This window comes from Babylonia areolata, chromosome 17, assembly GCF_041734735.1.
Source record: "Babylonia areolata isolate BAREFJ2019XMU chromosome 17, ASM4173473v1, whole genome shotgun sequence".
Classification (NCBI taxonomy): Eukaryota; Metazoa; Mollusca; class Gastropoda; order Neogastropoda; family Buccinidae; genus Babylonia; species Babylonia areolata.
In genome coordinates this window covers 9,681,608-9,707,544 of record NC_134892.1, presented here as the reverse complement: position 1 = coordinate 9,707,544, position 25,937 = coordinate 9,681,608, and the positions used below count along the sequence as shown (strand labels likewise).

At 42.6% G+C, this 25,937-nt stretch overlaps 1 protein-coding gene across 5 annotated transcripts in view; it reads left to right on the top strand.

The window, feature by feature from the left end:
* The window catches only part of LOC143291641 (uncharacterized), a 43,507-nt gene extending 24,319 nt beyond the window's left edge, over nt 1-19,188 (top strand). For 4 of the 5 annotated variants that reach the window (XM_076601617.1, XM_076601616.1, XM_076601614.1 and 1 more), the window contains 3 exons: nt 2,753-2,806; nt 7,383-7,566; nt 11,763-19,188. In XM_076601617.1, the coding sequence (XP_076457732.1) occupies nt 2,753-2,806; nt 7,383-7,566; nt 11,763-12,201 (677 nt within the window). In that variant the 3' untranslated portion in view covers nt 12,202-19,188. The remainder of the gene's footprint in view (nt 1-2,752; nt 2,807-7,382; nt 7,567-11,762) is intronic. The other variant, XM_076601619.1, reaches the window with a different exon arrangement.
* Nucleotides 19,189-25,937: the final 6,749 nt, after the last annotated feature.

Here is a 25,937-nt window from a genome sequence, read left to right as displayed (position 1 = left end):
TAGTCCCCGCCACTCCTTCATTGTCCATCCCTTCACCCCATCTAGTTCTCTCTTTCTCGCCTCCTTCCTCTTTCCTTTCCATGTGCCATTGTCACTACCATACTTGTTCCTTCTCACTCCTCCCCTCCATTGACTGGGACAGAACAGAAATGGCAGAAGGGATGGAGGTAGAGGTGATAGGGTGAGGGTGAAGGGGGTCAAAGCCCAGTTTTGGTGAATGGTTGGGTAAAGGTGAGGAGGAAAGCCCCATTTTCCTGCAACCACCATGTAGATTTATCGGCTGTTTGCACCACCATCCTTCATTGGAATTATGTCCCGGCTTTGGTTTTTGCTGTCTTCACTGTACTTGGTTTCTGCTTTTCTGCTGTACTTGGTTTCTGCTGTCTTCGCTGTACTTGGTTTCTGCTGTCTTCGCTGTACTTGGTTTCTGCTTTCCTGCTGTACTTGGTTTCTGCTATCTTCACTGTACTTGGTTTCTGCTGTCTTCACTGTACTTGGTTTCTGCTGTCTTCACTGTACTTGGTTTCTGCTTTCCTGCTGTACTTGGTTTCTGCTGTCTTCGCTGTACTTGGTTTCTGCTGTCTTCACTGTACTTGGTTTCTGCTGTACTTGGTTTCTGCTGTCTTCACTGTACTGCTGTCTTCACTGTACTTGGTTTCTGCTGTCTTCACTGTACTTGGTTTCTGCTGTCTTCACTGTACTTGGTTTCTGCTGTCTTCACTGTACTTGGTTTCTGCTTTCCTGCTGTACTTGGTTTCTGCTGTCTTCACTGTACTTGGTTTCTGCTGTCTTCACTGTACTTGGTTTCTGCTGTCTTCACTGTACTTGTTACTGCTGTCTTCACTGTACTTGGTTTCTGCTGTCTTCACTGTACTTGTTACTGCTGTCTTCACTGTACTTGTTACTGCTGTCTTCACTGTACTTGGTTTCTGCTGTCTTCACTGTACTTTGTTTCTGCTGTCTTCGCTGTACTTTGGTTTCTGCTGTCTTCGCTGTACTTGGTTTCTGCTTTCCTGCTGTACTTGGTTTTTGCTATCTTCACTGTACTTGGTTTCTGCTGTCTTCACTGTACTTGGTTTCTGCTGTCTTCACTGTACTTGGTTTCTGCTTTCTTCGCTGTACTTGGTTTCTGCTGTCTTCACTGTACTTGGTTTCTGCTGTCTTCGCTGTACTTGGTTTCTGCTGTACTTAGTTTCTGCTGTCTTCACTGTACTGCTGTCTTCACTGTACTTGGTTTCTGCTGTACTTGGTTTCTGCTGTCTTCACTGTACTTGGTTTCTGCTGTACTTGGTTTCTGCTGTCTTCACTGTACTTGGTTTCTGCTGTCTTCACTGTACTTGTTACTGCTGTCTTCACTGTACTTGGTTTCTGCTGTCTTCACTGTACTTGTTACTGCTGTCTTCGCTGTACTTGGTTTCTGCTGTCTTCACTGTACTTGGTTTCTGTTTTCCTGCTGTACTTGGTTTCTGCTTTCCTGCTTGGTTTCTGTTTTCCTGCTGTACTTGGTTTCTGCTTAACTGCTGTACTTGGTTTCTGCTGTCTTCGCTGTACTTGGTTTCTGCTGTCTTCGCTGTACTTGGTTTCTGCTGTCTTCACTGTACTTGGTTTCTGCTGTCTTCGCTGTACTTGGTTTCTGTTTTCCTGCTGTACTTGGTTTCTGCTTTCCTGCTGTACTTGGTTTCTGCTGTCTTCGCTGTACTTGGTTTCTGCTGTCTTCGCTGTACTTGGTTTCTGCTGTCTTCACTGTACTTGGTCTGCTGTCTTCACTGTACTTGGTTTCTGTTTTCCTGCTGTACTTGGTTTCTGCTGTCTTCGCTGTACTTGGTTTTTGCTGTCTTCGCTGTACTTGGTTTCTGCTGTCTTCGCTGTACTTGGTTTCTGCTGTCTTCACTGTACTTGGTTTCTGCTTTACTGGCCATCTTATATGCACAATATCAGTGCCCATATACACATACTGTAAGTTCCGAAAGTTAATGCATGGAATGGAACTCTGAGCGAGGGTTTATGTGCTTTGCAATCTGCACTTTGCAATTTTCTTAGTACATGTTGTAGAGCACTGAAAAATACCTCCTGACCACATCTCAGCTGAGAACACACACAGTTTGACAAACATATTTGTACTTAGTATCTTTCACCCTACATTGTTTGCAAACAGTCTTTAAGAAATGTAGACTCTTCATCGCTTTATTGAGTTTGTGGTCTGTGTGGTAGTCCAAGAGTGTAAAACACTTAAAAACTTTGTAAGTTGTGTGTATATTATGGTGGTACCAACTGTGTAAAATACAGGCAGTTTTTCAGGATCACGTCCTGAATTGAAGAGCATTATGCATGTTTTTTCATGAGAGAAAATGAGACCTATTTCAGTCATAGATTATGTGCTAATGTTGTCTAGCTCATGTTGGTATATTTTCTTTGTATAATTCAAGCCCCTGGGTTTTCTGTTTGTTACCTTGATTCATAAGCAAATATCATTAGTGCTCTGAATTAAAACCGTATCTTTTGATGATCCTTTCAGGAGATCTGTGATTTGTATATTGAATAAAACCGGAGCAATTATTGAACTTCAAGGCAGAACTCCTGCTCCGTCTAACTTTCGAATGTGTGTGTGTGTGCTTGTGTTGTGTACAGTTTGTTTTACATGATCATGATGCTGCCAATAGTCCCGTAGATTTGTGTAGGTCCTGCATTGACATTATTAGTGTCAACAGTTATGTGTAGTCTCTTACAGCATTTGATTGATTATTTCTCACAGAAGCACTGTCTTCAGAAGCTGCAGCACAGGAACAAGACGATCCCGGATGTGGTGGTAAGCAGACTTTGCTGACATTTGGTGTATACTTTAGGGGCAGTAGGCGCTTTGCATTGTTGGGACATCCCTTGTTATTGGTTCACATGTGCAGTGTCTGTGTGACTGTATATGGGTCATTCTCCAAAACTGGGTACCTGAGTGTGACATACAGAGTACAGAATTAAAACAGATGCAAAGAAAGTATACATTTTTTGCATGGGTCTTTCCCACATGATCATGCTCATATAAAAAATTATTTAAAAAAAATCCTCTCTCTCTCTCTCTCTCTCTCTCTCTCTCTCTGTATGTATATATACATAGATGTGTGTGTGTGCGTGTGTGTATATATATATATATATATTTTTTTTTTTTAATGGAGGCATTGCATAATTGCTGGAGGTCATTGGGATCAGAGTGGATGTGGATGATGTTAATCACATCACATGGAAACCAAATGTTGTTCACCCAATTTCACTCACAGTGAAACCATGTTTTTATGTATTTTTGCTTACAGAAATAAAGTAGTCTGTCAGATCCTTTTAGAAATAGAGATAGAATTACATCAAACTTTTTGTGGGTGTTATTTTTTTTATGTTCATTTAACCTTTTACATGTTTAATAGCATACATGATGAAAGGATGTCTTAGCATGAATATCTAAAATGTAAATAAAATGTACAATAAGCTAGTCATAACTATCCTGTCTTTTAATTTGTATTTACACCAGTTAAGATTTTTCTGTTAACAGCAGCATGCAGAAACCAAAAGACACAAAAAGAGTTGGTGTGGTCTGAAAAAAAAAATGTTTTGGCAATCTTGGTGTGAAATAGAATACCAGTAGTTTTGAAAAGACACTATAATCAAACCTCTCACCGTATTTAAAACAACAACAGAAAACCAAAAGGAAAAAGAGGAAAAAGCTCTTACCTTCTTCAACAGAACTCTGTGCACTGCATGAACTGAAAACAGCACTTTGACACACAGTTTAAGACAGTGGAGACCCAATGTGAGACACTGGAGACAATTTAAGACAGTGGAGACACACCCACCCATAACGCCCCCTCCCCTGACCCACAACCACAACCCCCCCCTTCCCCTGCCCCTCCCCCCACTTCCCCCTCCCACACGCACACATTTTTTTGAAACCTGAACACAATTCCATAATCGAGAGCGTATCACGGTTTGGGCAGCGTTCTCAAAATCTGGTACATTGAAACCCAGGATTCCTCTGCATGTTGCCACACGCACTGGTCTCTGCTGCCCGCTTTCAGTTCTAAATACTTCAGTTGCAGACGTGTACCATTGGGTCATGATGATGATCATGCACATCTGTGACTTAACGCCCGAAATGTTACATTCCTGTGTCACCCACTGATAACTACTTGTATGAACTGGTCAGTGCACTGACAGTTCAGTGTGGAGACAGGGAGGGTGTCATTCTGATCATCTGGAGGTACAGAGGGGGTGTGACATGGTCATCATCTGGAGGTACAGGGGGGTGTGATGTTGGTCATCATCTGGAGGTACAGGGGGGGTGTGACATGGTCATCATCTGGAGGTACAGGGGTGTGTGAGGTGGTCATCATCTGGAGGTACAGAGGGGGTGTGAGGTGGTCATCATCTGGAGGTACAGAGGGGGTGTGACATGGTCATCATCTGGAGGTACAGGGGTGTGTGAGGTGGTCATCATCTGGAGGTACAGAGGGGGTGTGAGGTGGTCATCATCTGGAGGTACAGAGGGGGTGTGAGGTGGTCATCATCTGGAGGTACAGAGGGGGTGTGACATGGTCATCATCTGGAGGTACAGGGGTGTGTGAGGTTGGTCATCATCTGGAGGTACAGGGGTGTGTGAGGTTGGTCATCATCTGGAGGTACAGAGGGGGTGTGAGGTGGTCATCATCTGGAGGTACAGAGGGGGTGTGAGGTTGGTCATCATCTGGAGGTACAGAGGGGGTGTGAGATGGTCATCATCTGGAGGTACAGAGGGGGTGTGAGATGGTCATCATCTGGAGGTACAGAGGGGATGTGAGGTGGTCATCATCTGGAGGTACAGGGGGTGAGGTTGGTCATCATCTGGAGGTACAGAGGGTGTGTGATGTTGGTCATCATCTGGAGGTACAGAGGGTGTGTGAGGTTGGTCATCATCTGGAGGTACAGAGGGTGTGTGAGGTTGGTCATCATCTGGAGGTACAGGGGTGTGTGAGGTTGGTCATCATCTGGAGGTACAGAGGGTGTGTGAGGTTGGTCATCATCTGGAGGTACAGGGGTGTGTGAGGTTGGTCATCATCTGGAGGTACAGAGGGGATGTGAGGTGGTCATCATCTGGAGGTACAGGGGTGTGTGAGGTTGGTCATCATCTGGAGGTACAGGGTGTGAGATGGTCATCATCTGGAGGTACAGGGGTGTGTGAGGTTAGTCATCATCTGGAGTTAGAGGGGTGTGTGAGGTTGGTCATCATCTGGAGGTACAGAGGGGATGTGAGGTGGTCATCATCTGGAGGTACAGGGGTGTGTGAGATGGTCATCATCTGGAGGTACAGAGGGGGTGTGAGGTGGTCATCATCTGGAGGTACAGAGGGGGTGTGAGGTGGTCATCATCTGGAGGTACAGAGGGGGTGTGAGGTGGTCATCATCTGGAGGTACAGAGGGGGTGTGAGGTGGTCATCATCTGGAGGTACAGGGGTGTGTGAGATGGTCATCATCTGGAGGTACAGAGGGGGTGTGAGGTTGGTCATCATCTGGAGGTAGAGGGGTGTGTGAGGTTGGTCATCATCTGGAGGTACAGGGGTGTGTGAGATGGTCATCATCTGGAGGTACAGAGGGGGTGTGAGATGGTCGTCATCTGGAGGTACAGGGGTGTGAGGTGGTCATCATCTGGAGGTACAGGGTGTGAGGTTGGTCATCATCTGGAGGTACAGAGGGGGTGTGAGATGGTCATCATCTGGAGGTACAGGGTGTGAGATGGTCATCATCTGGAGGTACAGAGGGGGTGTGAGGTGGTCATCATCTGGAGGTACACATGGGGTGTGAGATGGTCGTCATCTGGAGGTACAGAGGGGGTGTGAGATGGTCATCATCTGGAGGTACAGAGGGGGTGTGAGATGGTCATCATCTGGAGGTACAGAGGGGGTGTGAGATGGTCATCATCTGGAGGTACAGAGGGGGTGTGAGGTTGGTCATCATCTGGAGGTACAGAGGGGGTGTGAGGTTGGTCATCATCTGGAGGTACAGAGGGGGTGTGAGATGGTCATCATCTGGAGGTACAGAGGGGGTGTGAGATGGTCATCATCTGGAGGTACAGGGGTGTGAGGTTGGTCATCATCTGGAGGTACAGGGGTGTGAGGTTGGTCATCATCTGGAGGTACAGAGGTGTGTGAGATTGGTCATCTGGAGGTACAGGGGTGTGAGGTTGGTCATCATCTGGAGGTACAGGGTGTGAGGTTGGTCATCTGGAGGTACAGAGGTGTGTGAGGTTGGTCATCTGGAGGTACAGGTGTGTGAGGTTGGACATCATCTGGAGGTACAGGGGTGTGAGGTTGGTCATCTGGAGGTACAGGTGTGTGAGGTTGGTCATCTGGAGGTACAGGTGTGTGAGGTTGGACATCATCTGGAGGTACAAGGTGTGAGGTTGGTCATCATCTGAAAACATCAGTTGGAACTGTTTTGAAGCTACTTTTAGTTTAGTTGTTTGACAACTGACAATAGCTGTGAATGTTTGTGGGCACACCCTGCTGGATCTGTACAGTCATGTAAAGGAAGGGTCATGGGTAGGCTTCCGCTTCCATCTTACACTGACAGTGTACATGTGCATGGTGTAACTACATGTTTGCATGTTGTAGTGTGAATGTCACCATGAAATGTGACACGTTTGGTGATAGGTGACAGTCGCATGACCTTTTACACTTAAACAGACAAAATATAGTTCTGGTTGCAATACATTGTATGAACAGCAGATTTCATTAACCTAGAGGTTCATATGATTATGTCTGTGGTTCTTTAAGAATCATGCATATCTAAAACTGCATAAAGAATAGGAAAAGTAGGATGAGGTTCACTCAGGAGAATCTGAATGCAAGAGGGTTAGGATCATGAAAGTGTGTGTACAACGAAGGAATATAGTTTTCATGAACTACAACAAACTAAAATCTAGCATTTCGCATAACTTTTTCATGATTGTGTGTGTGTGTGTGTGTGTGTGTGTGTGTGTGTGTGTGTGCGCAGTAAGCACCTCATGTGGAAAATGCGCCTAAGAGCATTTGTTGTTTTCTGGGGTCCTGTTGAGATATATATATATATATATTCCCATTTCCTAACAGCTTTCTTGGCTTTATAAACATCCCAGGTTGTACCATTGTAGGAGGTTCATTGAGTCAGTCCGTACTGTGGCATGTTGATTTGCAGGCATGTGTAAGGATGCCAGTTGTGGGACAGCATCAGACTCTGAGCAGGAAGACGGGAGGACGGATGCTGGGGCGACTAATGGGTTAACTCTGATAGTATGAAGTTGAAAAAAAAAGTTCACATGTTCTAACTTTCATCTTCTTTTTTTTTTTTTTTTTTTTTTTTTTTTTTGTATTTGTTTTGTTTCTCCTGTAGGTCCTTCAGGTCCTGAGCAGGAAGACTGGAGCAAGGACGCTGGGGAGACTGTAATGCACGTAGCTTTGGGGATGATGGCAGCTGTCAGTGTGATTATGGCCATCACCATGGTGGTGTTCCACTTGTACAGGAACAGCAGGAGGCTTCAGAGGGTTGGGAAGAGGATGAAGAGGCCTGAAAAAAAGTAAGTAGTTGTTGCAGATGATATGTGTTTGGTTTGAATCGTTCGTCTTGCTGGTGTCAGGGTCACCTCCCCCTGTGGGAGGGTGTTGGTTCTGGAGCCAGGGTCACCTCCCCCTGTGGGAGGGTGTTGGTTCTGGAGCCAGGGTCACCTCCCCCTGTGGGAGGGTGTTGGTTCTGGAGCCAGGGTCACCTCCCCCTGTGGGGTGTTGGTTCTGGAGCCAGGGTCACCTCCCCCCCCCCTGTGGGGTGTTGGTTCTGGTGCCAGGGTCACCTCCCCCTGTGGGAGGGTGTTGGTTCTGGAGCCAGGGTCACCTGCCCCCTGTGGGGTGTTGGTTCTGGTGCCAAGGTCACCTCCCCCTGTGGGAGGGTGTTGGTTCTGGAGCCAGGGTCACCTCCCTCTGTGGGGTGTTGGTTCTGGAGCTAGGGTCACCTCCCCCTGTGGGGTGTTGGTTCTGGAGCCAGGGTCACCCCCCCCTGTGGGGTGTTGGTTCTGGAGCCAGGGTCACCTGCCCCCTGTGGGGTGTTGGTTCTGGAGCCAGGGTCACCTCCCCCCTGTGGGAGGGTGTTGGTTCTGGAGCTAGGGTCACCTCCCCCTGTGGGAGGGTGTTGGTTCTGGAGCTAGGGTCACCTCCCCCTGTGGGAGGGTGTTGGTTCTGGAGCCAAGGTCACCTCCCCCTGTGGTGTTGGTTCTGGAGCCAGGGTCACCTCCCCCCTGTGGGAGGGTGTTGGTTCTGGAGCCAGGGTCACCTCCCCCTGTGGGAGGGTGTTGGTTCTGGAGCCAGGGAATGATGCAGAGCAGTGTGCTTGTACAGGCATGTCTGCACCTGCACTCCTCACAGTCTGCATTCTCTGACAGGAGTGCAGGGAGGTGCATACATGTGTATGAACACATAACACTTTAAAACATGTATGTTTTAAAACACACACACACACCACATCACACCACACCACACCACACCACACCAGACACACACGCACGTACCACAGTCTGCATACAGTCAGTTATATGATACTTAAATAACACCTGTATCAACATATGGAGCAGAAGTTTGGTTTCCATATGATGTAACAGGAGAGTATCATTTAATTTATTCAAATTATTCAGTAATTGTCTTTTCAACAAATTTCCACATGAAAGACTTTATGTCAAGTTCTGTAAACAACTACTTGGGGTGCATAAAAAAGCAATGGTTCTCCCAGTTTTAGGAGAATTAGGAAGATTCCCTATTAGTCTAAAAATATGTTATTGGCTACTGAATACATATATTCGAGCTTCCTCAACATTCACTTTTATACACAACATATAAATGCATGTATCGTCAAACAAATATAAATGCATGTATTGTCAAACAAACAAAAATGTTCAGTGGCTACTTTTCATAAGAAATATAATAACTAGCACTGAATTAGATCATGTTTGGAAAAATCAGTTCTCTTTTAGTGTTAAAGATTAAAGTATGCTATATCGAAAAATCTGGAAAATGAATATATGCAAAATTTTGGAAACAGAAACAAAACATTTCATCTAAATTAGAATTAGAATGCTGTGACAAATTATAAAACTGAACCATATTCAAAAACTACAGCAAATATACAACACAGAAAAGCACTATGTTACGAATCAGCGCCCATGACTTACAAATTGAACAGGGAAGGTATAGAAATACACCAAGAGAGCGAAGACTGTGTGATACCTATAATAGTTTAGAAGAAGATACACCTTTTAGGCACTTGTGTAAAATACAATATTTATAGAAACAGATTCCTAATGGATACATGTCGTCCAGATGCCAAGCATAGTAAATTAATCCAACTAAAAGAATTACAGCCACAGCTGGCGATATTTGTTTATGATTGGAATGATCTTCCTCTTCCGCTTCGTCAGGTCTCTGCACTCAGCTCTTTCAAGTCTGGCCTTAAAACCCACCTCTTCACAAGATAGCCTCCGTTCCCTGCCTCTTCCTTGTCTTCAGTTTCTTCAGTTTTAGAGTTATGCATGCTTGTGAATGACTGGTGTGAAAGCGCTTTGATTTGTCTCTGCACAAGATTCAGCACTATGTAAATCTCACTATTATTATTATGAATGCTTCTTTTCTTAATATGCTCATGTCTATGTTTTATTGAGTCTTATAAACCTTTAAGTTTTATGACAATAAAATATTCTATTCTGTTCAACCACACCACACCACACCACGCACATATGATACACACACACACACACACACATTCATATTCATACACACACACACACACACGCATTCACATACATTTACACACACACACAATGAATAAACATAAAACATTCCCATCGAAAAGGAAAAGAACAAACAGGGACATGGACACAGATAAATCAGTGGTAGCTGGCCCAGTTGGTTGATCATCGAGGATACTGATGCGGATTTTGTCAGGATTGAATCCTTTTGCAACTGCCAGAGGTATTTAAAGGGGTCTTCAGAGATCACCAGAGCATTGAAAAACTGGGAAACGTGTCTGTGCTGGTAGAGTGTGCAACAAAGACACATTCTGAGATGCTGTTAAAATTGATGTCGCCAGTTGGCCGGCTGATCAGGGTGTCAGCTAACAAGGTACTGAACTCTTCGAAAGGGGTGATAAGATGCATGGAACTTGAGGTATTGGAGATGGAAATCGGAACAGAACTGGCCTCCCAGGGGTGACCAAGTTGTGCTGTGTACTTGAGCACAAGGGCTAAGACCATGTGCCCATGGGTATTTGTCGTTCTGCCTGACATCGCTGCCAGATAACATGAAAGTAGGCTGTCTGCAGGTCATCGTGTCACTGGGTGTGCCGTCAACATTTCAGTGCTTCAAATGCCAAAAATCAGGGCGTGTGCATGACCATTGCAGGGAAGAGGAGGTCTGTGGTGTCTGCTTCAAACATTGCAGGGGGGCATCTGCAGAAGTCCTCTCTGCATTACCTGTGGAGGGGGACCACTTAAGCCTTTCACTTCCAACTGTATATACAGCCGTGGTTTAGGGGTAACTGCATAATCAGGTGTCCAGCCACTCATTTGCATACGCTTACCTCCTTTGCAAATGGCGACTTCCTTGATCAATGTTGGAAGCAATTTCTCGGCAAGTTATGACTTGATTTTGATGCGTTTTTTAAAGCAAAAAACTATTGAACGTGTCAAGATGGCCACCAAAATGTTTAGTGCAGAAGATGTGGCTAGAATTTTGTTTGATTTTCTGCACAACGTTGACAATAGCAACTACAGAAACTTGATAGAAAATGAAAGTAATGTTGTTTTTGATCAACTGAAGTGCTTCTGGCTATCCTGATGATGATTACTTGCTAGAAGGTACAGTAACAGGAAGGGGGTGGGGTCTTGTTAGAAGTGGGTATAGAAAAAACCCATTAATATTTTAGCTTGAAACCTTCATTTTGGTGTTTCCATCCACTATGAAACCCTTCAGATGAAAGCTTCAAGCCGAAATATTGTTTACAGTGAGTTTTTGCGTTGTAATATTGTGTGATAATGTTTATGGGCGTTGGTGTGGGTGTATAAGAGTGGTTATGTACTGTGCTTATGTTTAAAACAACATGCAGGAAACAACATAGTTGCAGCTGGTTGTTGTGTATAATACATTTGCTAATATTTTAGCACTATTTCCACCTGTAAAATAAAGGAACTTGAATTTTCTTCTTTATTTTTTCCAAATATTCTGTGGTTTTTTGTTTTTTTCCTAAAAATCTAAGTTATCTTCCCCTGATTGGGAGTTATCTCATGTCAACATTGAAGTTGTGATAATTATATTCTCCATTCATTTTCCGTCAAGAAAACATATACTTTTACGTACTTTTGTGCACAATTTTATTTTTTGTGATTTGAAAAAAACATTTTTTAGAAGTTGGTGATTTTTTTTGTAAAAATCACAAATAGTTAAAGAAGTTAAAGGGTTAATAGATCTGTGTTATGATTTTAAAACAAAGAAATGCTGATCAGTGTGGGCTGCTTCAGCTAGATGAAATGGTTTGGTTTCCAGCACACACCTTTTGGTCTGACAGACACTCATTTCAGATGGTGAACAAAAGTATGATTTGGATTGATAGGTTTCTGGTCTTTTTGGACCTTTCACATTCGCTCTCTATCTCTCTCTCTCACTCATTCTCTCTCTCTCTAGCTTTTCTCTCTCATACTTTCTGTCAGTCTGTCTCACTTCCATGTTCATTTTTGTGCAGGCAAGTTGGCATTGATGAAAGTCATGGAACAGGAGTGACCACTGAAAGTTTGTCGGGTAAGAGTGGTGTGGACACAGACGAGGACGAAGACAAGGATGAAAGTCTGCAGCCATTGGCCTCAGGCACAGAGCAGCTGACACACGCTGAAGGTTCATTGGGTCAAAGCCGTGTGGACACAGACGAGGACAAAGGCAAGGATGAAAGTCTGCAGCCATTGGCCTCAGGCACAGAGCAGCTGACACACGCTGAAGGTTCATTGGGTCAAAGCCGTGTGGACACAGACGAGGACAAAGACAAGGATGAAAGTGTGCAGCCATTGGCTTCAGGCACAGAGCAGCCCATGTACACTGCCATCAGCATTGAGCCACAGGACAAGGGAGACAGTAGAGAGGACAAGGATGTGGATCTGCACCTGACAACAGTTCAGGATTGTTAGAAAAGGGGAACCTTGGAGCCCCCTTATGGGAGAGAACTCTGAACGCTTTGATGTTACTAGCTCTACAGCCCTAATGACGTGGGGGTACATACATACTACAGATAACAAAGATGATAACAAATGAACAATAATACCAGCCACCGTGGCAAAGTGGTGAGCATTGCAGACCGACAGCTGGGAGTACGCGGGTTCGAATCCCAGTGGAGGTGGAGTTTTTCGGCTCACAGTTGGCTCCTACCCAGAGATGAGTATGGTATGGGCTTGAGGCCAGACATGGGGGTGAACATTGAAGCAAAAAAATAAAAATAAATAAATAGAATAAAATAAAAGAGATAGAAAAAGACCAAAAAAAGAGGAAAATTATTAAGAAAAAGACCATCAAAAAATGAAAAAGATAACAACAAAAGAAAAGAAAAAAAATGATAAAAAGGTACAGTGTGTTTTTGAAAGTACATTGTAGTTGCATGTAGTTACATAATGATGTCTTGGTGCTGTTTATTGAACTTGGTCTGCACAATGAAGAAGTATGGATGACCTACTTCACTCCATGGAAAATGACCTTTGTCCTTTGTATTGATGATACATTGTGATTGGCTTTGAGCTAAAGGAAAGAAAGTGTTCAGCAGAATTAAAAAATTTTTTTTTTTAATTTATTTTTTTTAATTGTGTTTATCCCTGCTTCTTGTTTGAGTTACTGCTTGAAGGTTCAGTTGATTGACAAGAGCGTGTGAAGATTTATTATAAATACTATGATTTGTTGAGCAAGAAGGTGTAGAAAATTGGATCCATTTGGTTTATGTAGTATGTATATTTGTATGCCTGTGTAAACTGTTGTTATTCAAGGGACAGTTTCAGGTGGTGCTAAAGTTTTAACTGGTGAACTATCTGAACAGATGTTTTTGCTGTTGCTTTTTTTGATATTCCTTTCTTTATGTTTTGCTGAAGATGGAGATGGTGGAGGGGTGACAGTGGAAGAGATGGGGCATCATGTTGTCTGCCTGGCTCTGTATGTCGTGTGGAAATCTGTGAGAGAGACAGGGGCAACAGGTGTGAACAGGCAGTTTGTGTGTGTGAGAACAGGTTGATACAGAGAGGGTCTCTGTTCTTGGTTTGAGAGATGGCCTTAGTGGTCGGCGAGGCTCAAAGCACCCATAATTTGATTTTGATTTCCTGGTTTTCGAAATTTTTGCTTCTTCTGTTTGAATAGAATCTGATCATGTTTTGTTTTGTTTTGTTTCGTTTCTTTCACTTGTTTTAATAAAACCTATCAGTTTCTTTTCTTTTCTGCTTTCTTTTATTTATTTATTTTTAATAAATGTTCTTCCTCACCAGAATGATGATGACGTGTGTGATACTACAGTGGCACCTTGCAAAGAGAGATATAGATAGGTAATTTTCTGTTCTCTCGCTGTGTTTAACGATTGTATATATGAGGTACCATAAAGTTCGGTCTATAAGCCACGACTTTTTACCCCAGCTGAAGCTGCGGCTTATACAGTGATGCGGCTTATTTGAGGATTTTAACGATCCCAAGAGTGTCACGTTCTCATCTATTCTTAGCTGCCCTTCAACTCACCAAAATCATGATTTCTGTCCATGAATTTTTGGATGAGCTTCAGGATAGTGTGCTAACTGTTCACGTTTTATAAATCAAATCCCCACACATTAAAGCCTTCAGATCAGCATTGAGTTCTACTCTGCTCAAGCATACACCCTCATCATGCTGAAAACGCAATGCAATGCCTATGATACAGCCTTCAAATTGAAGGCGATCGACCTAGCAGACGACAGTGCAAGCAGCGAACCAGCAGCGACCTCCACTTTACATTCATGTTCATGAAGTGAAAGCGAGGCTGAAGTCAGTGACAAGATGGCGGAGGAAGCTGTGCTGGTTCTCTTCAACTCGGACACTGAAGACAAAGATTTCAGTGGATTCAGTGAGCAGGATGACGTTATGGATCTTATTTTTGTTGTATTTATTTATTTATTTTTTTGTGGCACTAGCAGTATTTTCGCTTGCTTTTCTTCGTGTTGTTCCCGCTTGTGTTTATTTCATAACCTACAGAATTGACAGCTTTTCTGAAGTATCAGTATGTGTTCCAGTACCATAAATAAGTGCGGCTTATAAGCCAGTGCAGCTTATGTATGTATGAAGTTCAATTTTTGTCCAAAATTTAGTGGGTGTGGCTTATATACCAGTGTGCTCAATAGACCGAACTTTATGTGTGTGCACTACCCTGTTTATCAAGATTTAGAAAGACACTGTGTTCTGTAAAGTAACTTTTTTTTTCTGTCACAGGTTTCATTTCTTTCTGAAGCACAGCACCATGCTTACCCTCCATATTTATACCTTGTTGACAGCAGTCAGTAATGTCTGTGCAATATATGGACAAATCTCTCTCTCTCTCTCTGTATATATATATATATATATATATATATATATATATATATGTGTGTGTGTGTGTGTGTGTGTGTATGTATATGTGTGATGGGGTGGTATACTGTCTTAGAAAAATGAAATCTTTTAATGTATGCAAGCAGATGCTCCAAATGTTTTACACATCTGTTGTCTGTAGTGTTTTAACATACGGAGCCGTGTGCTGGGGGGGAAACCTGACCAAACATGACAAAGACAGGTTGGAAAAAGTCATTAGGAAAGCGGGTGGGGTGGTGGGTATAAGACAAGACACCTTTAGCGACATGCACAATAGAAAACTGACTGACAGACTAATAACAATTTTGACCGACGTAAGACACCCACTACATGATGACATTAATAGCAGAAGGTCAGACATAAGTGGTAGGTTTAGAGCTCCACGCGCAAGAACATCTCGATACATTAATTCATTTATTCCTACAGCCATTCGCGCACACAATCAAAACATCCAATACACTAAGTGAACCCTCCCACCCCCCAAGCCCCCTCGCCACAGCAACACCTGAACTTCACCAGCAGACGAGTGTATGGGAGCAGACATTATGCGTGCATGTGGGACTGAGCGGGTGAGCACGGGCAAGCAAGCATTTGTGTGTGTGTGTGATCGGAAGTGATTTTTAAATATTTTCTTATTTTACTTGGATTTCATGTATCTTAATGTTAATGTTCTAATCTTATTGGCGTGACATATGTTATGTGCATGCATACGTTGTTTGTGTGTGTGTGAGTGTGTGTGTGTGTGTGCGTGTGTGTGTGTGTGTGCATTTTACTTATATATACGATTTATTCCCTTGATGTTTTTATTTATGTATTGTTGTACAATACCTTATGGTCTTAACGTGTGTGCATGTGTGTGTATGTGTGTGTGGGTGTGTGTGCGTGCGTGCGCGCATGTCATTTTTAGTAATCTTATACCCTTTTTTTTTGTTGGATGTTTTCATTTGTTAATATTGTTGTGCAATACCCTATTGTCTTAACATGAGTATGTGTGTGTGGGGAGTGGGGGGGTTAGTATATCGTCAGCTATTGGGAATTCTTATTTGACTAGTTTTAATCTCTTCTTATGTTGCGCATGATTTTATGCCAGTGTTTACAATGAGCCTGTGATTGCACAACTTAATTTCCATGTGGATTAATAAAGTGTTTTTGATTTGATTTGATTTGATTTGTGAAGGTAAACACAGATAGAAGGAGACTAGGAGAGTTCTGCCCTGTCACTCACTCACTCATTATACTCAGTTCCGCCGAACCGCAAAGCCAGCGCCGTGAAGCAACTCACGAAACCGGCCCTTCGCGAGTCTTGTGGCGCCAAGCTTGTGTGTGATTGACCAAATTTAGCGGCGTCCAACTTTTGGCTCGAGGAACTAACATAGACATGTTACAGATCACACAAGACTGCAAGAGATGAGCTTTTTCTTAAGCTAAACCATTTTCTACACAAATAATATAATTAAAAACTGAACAAAAAGAATCACTGAATGAACCAGATTTTAATGAGTTCATTTATCATGTCTGTACATTACAACTATCGGTACATCGTGATATGTAATATAATTGTTAAGTAACTGAAAATCGTGAATTTCCAACTATATAAAATTTATCTATAGAATCTGCTTCTAGAGTAAAGATTTTTTATGTCAAAATTTAAGAGATAACTCAACGGACAGCTCCCATGTCAGCACCGCTTGGCGGTGCTTTTGGCACTAGTGATCGGCAATGAAATACTTAGTTCAAACCAGCTACATTCCAATTATACATGTATGATATGAATCAGATTGATTAACAGAAATGCAAACATCTGCAAAACACGCTGTAAAAATGTCTAGGTATTGTGAAAACATATTTTGCTCAAATCGGCACTGACAAATTCCAGTGGCTTGAAGAAGAGATTTGAGTTTTGTGGGGCCGAAATACTGTCAGACATTTTGTACCATCGCATGCCTATATCTTAGGCGCACATGGAAAGCGATACATGAGAAGCAAGATTAATCATTTACATTTTAATGCACAATCTAAATTCCAAGTAACAATGTTGATTCATAGAAAACCAAGGTATTTGTATGTTTTAACTCAGTGGATTTCAAAGATCGCACCAAAATTCATTCATATAAATATTAATTTGAAAGAGTTATAGGCTTTCTGGCCTGATGATATCATTACAACTAAGAGTTATGATCTTTCTAAAGTCCAATAACCTAAAAACTATAATCTCATCTATTAGGAAGTGTTTATAATTTGTCAAATTGATGAAAAATCATACGGCTCTCTGTGAAGGGAGATAACTTAAGCCCGATTTACCAACTTCCTCAGTAACCTTCGTTGAGTCACAAAAGTCATCTGCTAAGCTGGCCCAATGAAGATTGTAGTCAACCTGGATACATATGCATGTATATTTGTTTTTTGTTGTATTTTCCGTGTGTATGAATTGAAAAACCATTTTGTTTGATGTGTGTGAAGTTGTGCAGTGTTCCATTTACCCATTGAAAATTGCATAAACAGGAATACAGTGGATGGAAATTAGTGACTTGATTTATGCTACTCTCTGACTTATTTTAGTGTTGTTTTACTGGACTGACTAGATGATAGGAGATTTTGGCTCAGCGCATTTGTAGCCAACAAACTTGATTCACAGAAACGTCCAAGCAACTGTGAGCACTGTTTCAGTGTCATTGTGGAAGACTTGAATGTTCTGTGTTGGGCGTGGTTCTGATCATGGCCTTTGTGTCTTGCTTTGGCAGAAGCTGTAACAATACAGAGTCGAACAGAGGATTTTGATTCTTCCGCTGTATGTAGCCAATTCCTAATGGTTTGCTGTTAGGTGGCTCATTGTCTTCATAATTTGAGAAAAAAGAAACTGTCATGATGTTTTTTTTAGTTGCAGGCAGTTAGTTTCTTGTGCAAATTTTGAGGATTATGATTTGAATTGATGAAACCTTTTTTCCCTGTATATGTATTTCTGACCTTTGTAAAAATTTATTTATTTATTTTTTGTGTGTGATCTAAATGGTTAGGATAATGTGCCATAAACTGTGTTTTGTAGGTTATCTTAATGTTCTTTTTGTGGATTTGACAGTTTTATGTTTAACGTTGTTGGATATTTGTGTAGTTGGGCAGTCCTGATATGGCCATGTGCAATCGGCTGGACTAGAAGCAGCAACTGTAATAATAATAATAGTGAGTGGAAAATCAGAAAAAAATCAATGAGACATGAAGCATTTCTCTAAAGTAATACTGATGGGGAGGTATTTAACCTGAATGATACAGATCAGAAAGTATTTTTCTTCAATGATTTTGATCAGGGATGCAAGGGGAGGGGGGCAGGGATCAACCATTTACCAGGAAACAGATTGTGTGCTTATTAACTGACTTCAGATTTCATACCACTGACAATTATTGTTTCTTGTCATCAGATAAGATAAATGTATAGAGGTGAAGACCACTTCATGCTTTTGTGTGGTGTGGCCAGAGATAACAAGACCCGTTTCTTAGGTTGCTGTTCTACTTGTGTACAAGTACATGAGAGAAATCTGAAACAAAATGGTATGATGATCCATTCTGCTTTACAGTGCATCTGGTAAGAAATGAGTGGCTCTTTCTGGTGTGGCAGCCTGCACCCACAGACACAGACAGCCACAGACATGATCAGGTACTGTTGTATAATTACCAGCATGTAAATATTTAAGGCATTGTATTTATTATACATGCTTTGTTGTTGTTATTTTCTTTCCTGTATTATTTGTATTTGTATTTCTTTTATCACAACAGATTTCTCTGTGTGAAATTCGGGCTGCTCTCCCAAGGGAAAGTACGTTGCCTCCCATTTTTTTTTTGTATTTTTTCCTGTGCGCAGTTTTATTTGTTTTCCCTATCAGAGTGGTTTTTTCTACATAATTTTGCCAGGAACAACCCTCTTGTTGCTGTAGGTTCTTTTACGTGCGCTAAGTGCATGCTGCACACGAGACCTTGGTTTATCGTCTCACGTGAATGACTAGCGTCCAGTCCACCACCCAAGGTCTAGTGGAGGGGGAGAAAATATCGGTGGCTGAGCCATGATTCAAACCAGCTCGCTCAGATTCTCTCGCTTCCAAGGTGGATGTGTTACCTCTAGGCTATCACTCCAGATGTGCCATTAGGGATGGTATGGTAGTGTATATATTTATCGTGTTCATTTTTGTAATGATGCGTAAGTTCATGCATCTTTCTGTAAGGAGCCCATTTTTTAACCCAATATATGACACATTTATTTTGTATTAATACAATACTCTGCACAGATCCATCTACAAACTCATTGGTGGATGTTATGACAACAGACGTGAAAAGCGATTTAAAGACAGGTGATAAATATGTGAAAGACCAATGTAAGAAGTTGTTCCTTGTATCCCTCCCTCCCTCTGTTTCCCTCCCTCTTTATCTCCCTTCCTCTGTCTCCCTCCCTCCCTCCCTCTGTCTCCCTCTCTGTATCTCCCTCCCTTTGTATCCCTCCCCCACTCTGTTTCCCTCCCTCTGTCTCCCCTCTCTGTACCTCCCTGTATATCCTTGCAAATAAAACACTACAGTTCACAGGTGTTGATTCAGGACTTTTTGGCCAGTGTGTGTGTGTGTGTGTGCGCGCGCGCGCGTGTGCGAGTGTGAAGCATTTTGTAGTCTTTTTTTGCTCCCTTTTTTCTTTTTCTTTTAAAAACAACAACAACACACACACGCACACACACTTGTGCACACACACACACACACACACACACACACATTCACACACGAAGGAGAGAAATTAGAAATGAAATGTGTACCACATAATTATTTCTGTTATCTTCCAAGATTGGTATCGGATGCTAAAACATGTTGCTTATTAACAAATCAATAATGATCAGGAAACCCATATCCACAACAGAAAATGCAAGGCAGCTGTTCAGTTTTGGTGGCATAGATAGTATGCAGTGCAAGTACAAACAACTTGTACCAAGACACGTTTCGTTTTTTACTGTTTGTTTTTTGTTGTTTTTTCTGTGATGGACCAGCAGACAGTGGGATAACACAATGTCTCCATTCTGCTCAGGGACATGCAGAACAGCTTCAATCCCAGGATCTGCTTAGGAAACCTTCATCGGGTGATACGGTCGCAACAGAAGCAAAGTATCACACAAAGTGTCTTTCAGCATGGTGATACGCTCGCAACAGAAGCAAAGTATCACACAGTGTCTTTCAGCATGGTGATACGCTCGCAACAGAAACAAAGTATCACACAGTGTCTTTCAGCATGGTGATACGCTCGCAACAGAAGCAAAGTATCACACAGTGTCTTTCAGCATGGTGATACGCTCGCAACAGAAACAAAGTATCACACAGTGTCTTTCAGCATGGTGATACGCTCGCAACAGAAGCAAAGTATCACACAGTGTCTTTCAGCATGGTGATACGCTCGCAACAGAAACAAAGTATCACACAGTGTCTTTCAGCATGGTGATACGCTCGCAACAGAAGCAAAGTATCACACAGTGTCTTTCAGCATGGTGACACGCTCGCAACAGTTTCAGTTTCAGTTTCACTTTCTCAAGGAGGCGTCACTGCGTTCGGACAAATCCATACACGCTACACCACATCTGTTGAGCAGATGCCTGACCAGCAGCATAACCCAACGCGCTTAGTCAGGCCTTGAGTGCATGCTTACATATTTGTGTACCTATGAAAGTGGATTTCATTTTACGTAATTTCGCCAGAGGACAACACTCCCGTTGCCATGGGTTCTTTTTCAGTGCGCCAAGTGCGTGCTGCACACGGGACCTCGGTTTATCGTCTCATCCGAAAGACTAGACGCTCAGTTTGATTTTCCAGTCAAACTTAGGAGAAAGGGCGAGAGCGGGATTCGAACCCACACCCTCACGGACTCTCTGTATTGGCAGCTGAGCGTCTTAACCATTCTGCCACCTTCGCAACAGAAACAAAGTATCACACAGTGTCTTTCAGCATGGTGATACGGTCGCAACAGAAACAAAGTATCACACACAGTGTCTTTCAGCATGGTGATACGCTCGCAACAGAAACAAAGTATCACACAGTGTCTTTCAGCATGGTGATACGCTCGCAACAGAAGCAAAGTATCACACACAGTGTCTTTCAGCATGGTGATATGCTCGCAACAGAAACAAAGTATCACACAGTGTCTTTCAGCATGGTGACACGCTCGCAACAGAAACAAAGTATCACACAGTGTCTTTCAGCATGGTGATACGCTCGCAACAGAAACAAAGTATCACACAGTGTCTTTCAGCATGGTGATACGCTCGCAACAGAAGCAAGGTATCACACAAAGTGTCTTTCAGCATTCTTTAGGCTCCAGCCCAAGATTGCACTTGATAAAGAGGATGAAGATGAAAAAAAGTTCTTGCCATTGCCTTTGCTGACCCGATTGGGTTCAGAGAGGATTTCAGAGATAAAACTGATTTTGCTTATCCTGTATTCAGCATGCCTTATCTTTCTCAGCTGTATTCTTCCTACCTGAGTTTCAGTTTCAGTTTCAGTAGCTCAAGGAGGCGTCACTGCGTTCGGACAAATCCATATACGCTACACCACATCTGCCAAGCAGATGCCTGACCAGCAGCGTAACCCATGGCCCAACGCGCTTAGTCAGGCCTTGAGGAAAAAAAAAGGTGAATAAATAATAGATAAGCTTACACAAATAAATAAATAAATAATAACTATAATGTAAAAAAAAAGATAACAATGATGATAAATAAGCAAATAGATGTAAAACATGAAGACACACATTCACATATACACCCACACATGCATAACAGATATGCACCGAACATGCAGTTTCACAGATATGAAAGCACAGTCAAATGCATATAAACGTACATGAGCTCCAACACACACACACACACACCACACACATTACCCTGCACCTCCTCTACCCCCCTCCTACCTGAATGATCTTGGATTAGCAGGTGTTTCAGTGCACACATCATGACTGCGTAAGAAAATCTTGGCTGCTGTGCCTGGCCTTGTCTCAACAGATCATGACAAAGAAGCGATTCCTTTGTTTGAAGAGGCATTGGGGAGGCTGTAAAGGTTGCTTGCAATAATCATTCTGATTTGCTCCATCTGTCAAAAGCTGCTCAGATCTTTCGGACAGATTTATTCAAGAAGTGTTCCAAGGTACATTCAGAGGAATATTTCCAGAAGATTCAATCCCACAGAATTTGAAAACATTGTTTGGTCTGTGCCATGTCAAACTGATGCAAACTAGGCTTGTTGGTTTGTTCTGTTTGTCCAAATTTCGCGGCTAACTCAGTTATAAGACACCCAGCCAAGTCCACCCTGCTCCAGCCAATCAAACACTGTTCACAGCTACAAGCACAATGACTCGTGCCTTCTGGCCAGGCTCTCGACTCTTATCTCATCCGGTTTTCTGCACTGCTTCATTTGACGCTTAAAAAAACAAAGTGTGTGTGTGTGTGTGTGTGTGTGTGTGTGTGTGTGTGTGTATACAGAGAGAGAGATAGAGTCTTTTTTGGCTTTTAAGCGTGCTCATTTGGCCTGCTCCTTACCTGCGGCTTGTTGGGTCTTTCTAACCCTCTCTTGTCGTCTCTGACTTTCGATTCGATTCTGCTCCTCTTGGAATCGCTACTTTCTTTGTTTCTTACTTCGTGTCAATCTCTCTTTCCTTTCTCTTGGGGCCAGCGCTCTTGGCTAAACTTGTGTGGCTCACTGTGCCTGGCACTCCACCCTGCAGTGGTCACAACCATGAGGCCGGGTTTGCGCTTCCTCAGCAGCCTGACACACTTCAGTCCCGAACCCCACGGTGTCTCCCGGGTTGGACCGCAGCAATACGTCATTGGACACGTATCGCGAAGGGGGGCTCTGGACCGTCGGGAAGACGACCAAGGTAATGAGGTCATAGGGAAACGGGTCGGGCCCCACCCAAGTTGTCCCAGCGGACCTTGACCCCAACCAAGTTGTCCCAGTGCACCCTCACCCAAGTTGTCCCAGTGGACCCTGACCCAGACCCCAGCCAAGTTGTCCCAGTGGACCCTGACCCAGACCCTGACCCCACCCAAGTTGTCCCAGTGAACCCTGACCCTGACCCCACCCAAGTTGTCCCAGTGAACCCTGGCCCTGACCCCACCCAAGTTGTCCCTGCACCCTGACCCCAACCAAGTTGTCCCAGTGAACCTCGACCCTGACCCCACCCAAGTTGTCCCAGTGAACCCTGACCCCACCCAAGTTGTCCCAGTGAACCCTGTCCCTGACCAAAATGTCCCAGTGAACCTCGACCCTGACCCTGACCCCACCCAAGTTGTCCCAGTGAACCCTGACCCCACCCAAGTTGTCCCAGTGAACCCTGACCCCACCCAAGTTGTCTCAGTGAACCCTGACCCCACCCAAGTTGTCCCAGTGAACGTCGACCCTGACCCTGACCCCACTCAAGTTGTCCCAGTGAACCCTGACCCCACCCAAGTTGTCCCAGTGAACCCTGACCCCACCCAAGCTGTCCCAGTGAACCCTGACCCCACCCAAGTTGTCCCAGTGAACCCTGACCCCACCCAAGCTGTCCCAGTGAACCCTGACCCCACCCAAGTTGTCCCAGTGAACCTTGACCTTCTGCAAATATGTTGACCCGGGAGATCGAAAAAATCTCCACCCTTTACCCATCAGGCGCCGTTACCGAGATTCGAACCCGGGACCCTCAGATTGAAAGTACAACGCTTTAACCACTCGGCTATTGCGCCCGTCAAAGAAGAAGAAGAATCGATGAACTTTTCCCTATTTGATACAGTTACCGAATTTCAACTGAACATTTTTATTATCGTTTCGTAAACTTGCAAACATTGAAAACGGATACTGGAGCTACACCCCCCCCCAACCCCCACCCCCCGACCCCCCCACACACACGCACGCACCTTCACGCACACACATACATACATACATTCACGCACGCACGTACGCACACACCACACGCACGCACCTTCACGCACACACACACACATACATACATACATACACGCACGCACGTACGCACACACCACACGCACGCACCTTCACGCACACACACGCATGTTCATGCACACACCCAGAGGCCTGTCATCACAGGAAAATCCATCATTTCCTTTTTCATCATGCAGTTTATTTGCAAATCAAGCTGTAAGAAAGGAAAAGAAAGAAAGAAAGAAAGAAAGAAAGAAAGAAAGAAAAAAAAAACCACCCCCAAAAAACACCCCAAAAAACAAAAACAAGAAAACAATAAAAAAACAGCGTTCTGAGTAAACGTTTCCCTTGCAATGAAAATATGAATAAATTCTCTTAAAAGACTATACATAATCAGTATAACAAGAAGTTCGTTTTACACGTCAGACACACACACAGAGCACTCAGTGAAACACTATCGTAGCAAAAGCATTTTACACATGACAACTGGAATGCAATTGAAGACTGTACAAAATCAGCATTACAAAAAGTTCGTCTTTCATGTCTCACACACACTGCATGCACTCAATGAAGCACCATCGTAGCAAAAGAATTGGACATAATGACAACTGGAATGCAATTGAAGCGGTATATTAGATGATACAAGAAATATCTAATTAAAAAAAAAAAAATCCAAAGGAAATGAGTTCCCATACACCGGTATCAGAGAAACGCAAAACATCAAAATGATGTGAAAGGCCAGCAGTACTGCAGCGGTTGGGGATGGGAGTTTGGGATAAATCATCCGTTCTATCAAGTATCAAGATTGTGTTCTACTGCAATGTAATAATGATGAACTTTAAAAAAAATTTTTTTTGGTCGCATATTAAAAATTCCAACAGGTTTTCCTACCTCTCACAAATGATAAAGTATGGAACGAATCTGGAATACTAATCTGAAATTCCAGCCACATGATGTGAAAGAATAATTCAAGTGTTCATTTTGTTTGTTTGTTCGTTACTTTGTTGGGTTGATTTTTTTTTTAAACAAATTTTCCACTGTGATCTTCAAATTATCCTACATTATTGACTGTTTTTTTTTTGTTTTTTTTTTTTAACCTTGAAACTCTGAGACTGCCAAGTCTGAATTAGTTCACAAGCTTTGAGGATCACTGTTCGTTTGATTGTCTGTGTGTTCTCTGTCCTTCTGTACGTCTGTTTACCCGTCTGTTTCAATATACGTATATCTGCATGTATGCATGATTGTATGGTTGGGGTCTGTATGCTTGCGGGCTTGCACGTATGTTTGCGGGCACGCATGTATGTATGGTATACATGCATATAATGTGTGCACATGCGAGTGTTTTATAAGTTATTTTTTTGTATAAAGGCGAGTGTTTGTACTTTTCAAACATGAACATATATCTATGTATTTGCTATTGTGAAAACATGATTTTGGAGGAAAAGGAAGAACAATCCCAAACCAATCTTATAAACTTGAAAAGCGCAAAACAAAATCTCACTGGTTATCTCTACGGTGATATCTGTATACAGTTGGATTTAGTCTTTCATCAATTCTCACTCACTGTATTGGCACACACACACAAACACACACACACACACTGAGGAAAACAACAACAATAACAACAACAATCATAATAATAATAATAATAAAAATAAATATAGATTAACAACAACAACAACAACAACAATAATAATAATAAAACGTATAGATTAACAATAATAATAACAACAACAACAACGATGATGATGATGGTAATAATAATAATAATAATAATAAGTATAGATTAACAACAACAACAATAATAATAATATAGATTAATAATAATAACAACAACAACAACGATGATAATAATAATGATAATAATGGATATAATCAGTTATCAAAAAACCCCACCAAAGAGTGATTTCCACAATGGGAATAATGAAATAAAGCCGTTCACTGAATGAGAACAACCAGCAACATAGCAAGGGAGACAATCAGAAAGCAAAAGAGGAGTCAATTCATTTTCAAAGTTTTCTGCAAACAAAAACAAAAAAAACAACAACAACATGGCACATGCACATGATCATGAAATTTTCACCTGTGCTCAGATTCAGCCTTTTTATTCCCCCAAACTTACAGGGATTTGTGAATCCATAACACACATCGGTATCAAAGAGAGCCATGTGTAACTTAAGCAACTGTTGGCCCTTGTGATGACACCATTCCCCGAAGGATGATCTGATCAGTTCAATCGCTGGCCAGTGTTGAAGTTAGGATCTTGATTGATTAATCGTGGATTAAGAAATACTTCCTTTTCTTCTTACTTAGAAAGCATTTCTTTATATAGACCTTTAGTTGGTTGTGGGATTATTTCCGACAAAAATGCAAATCTTTT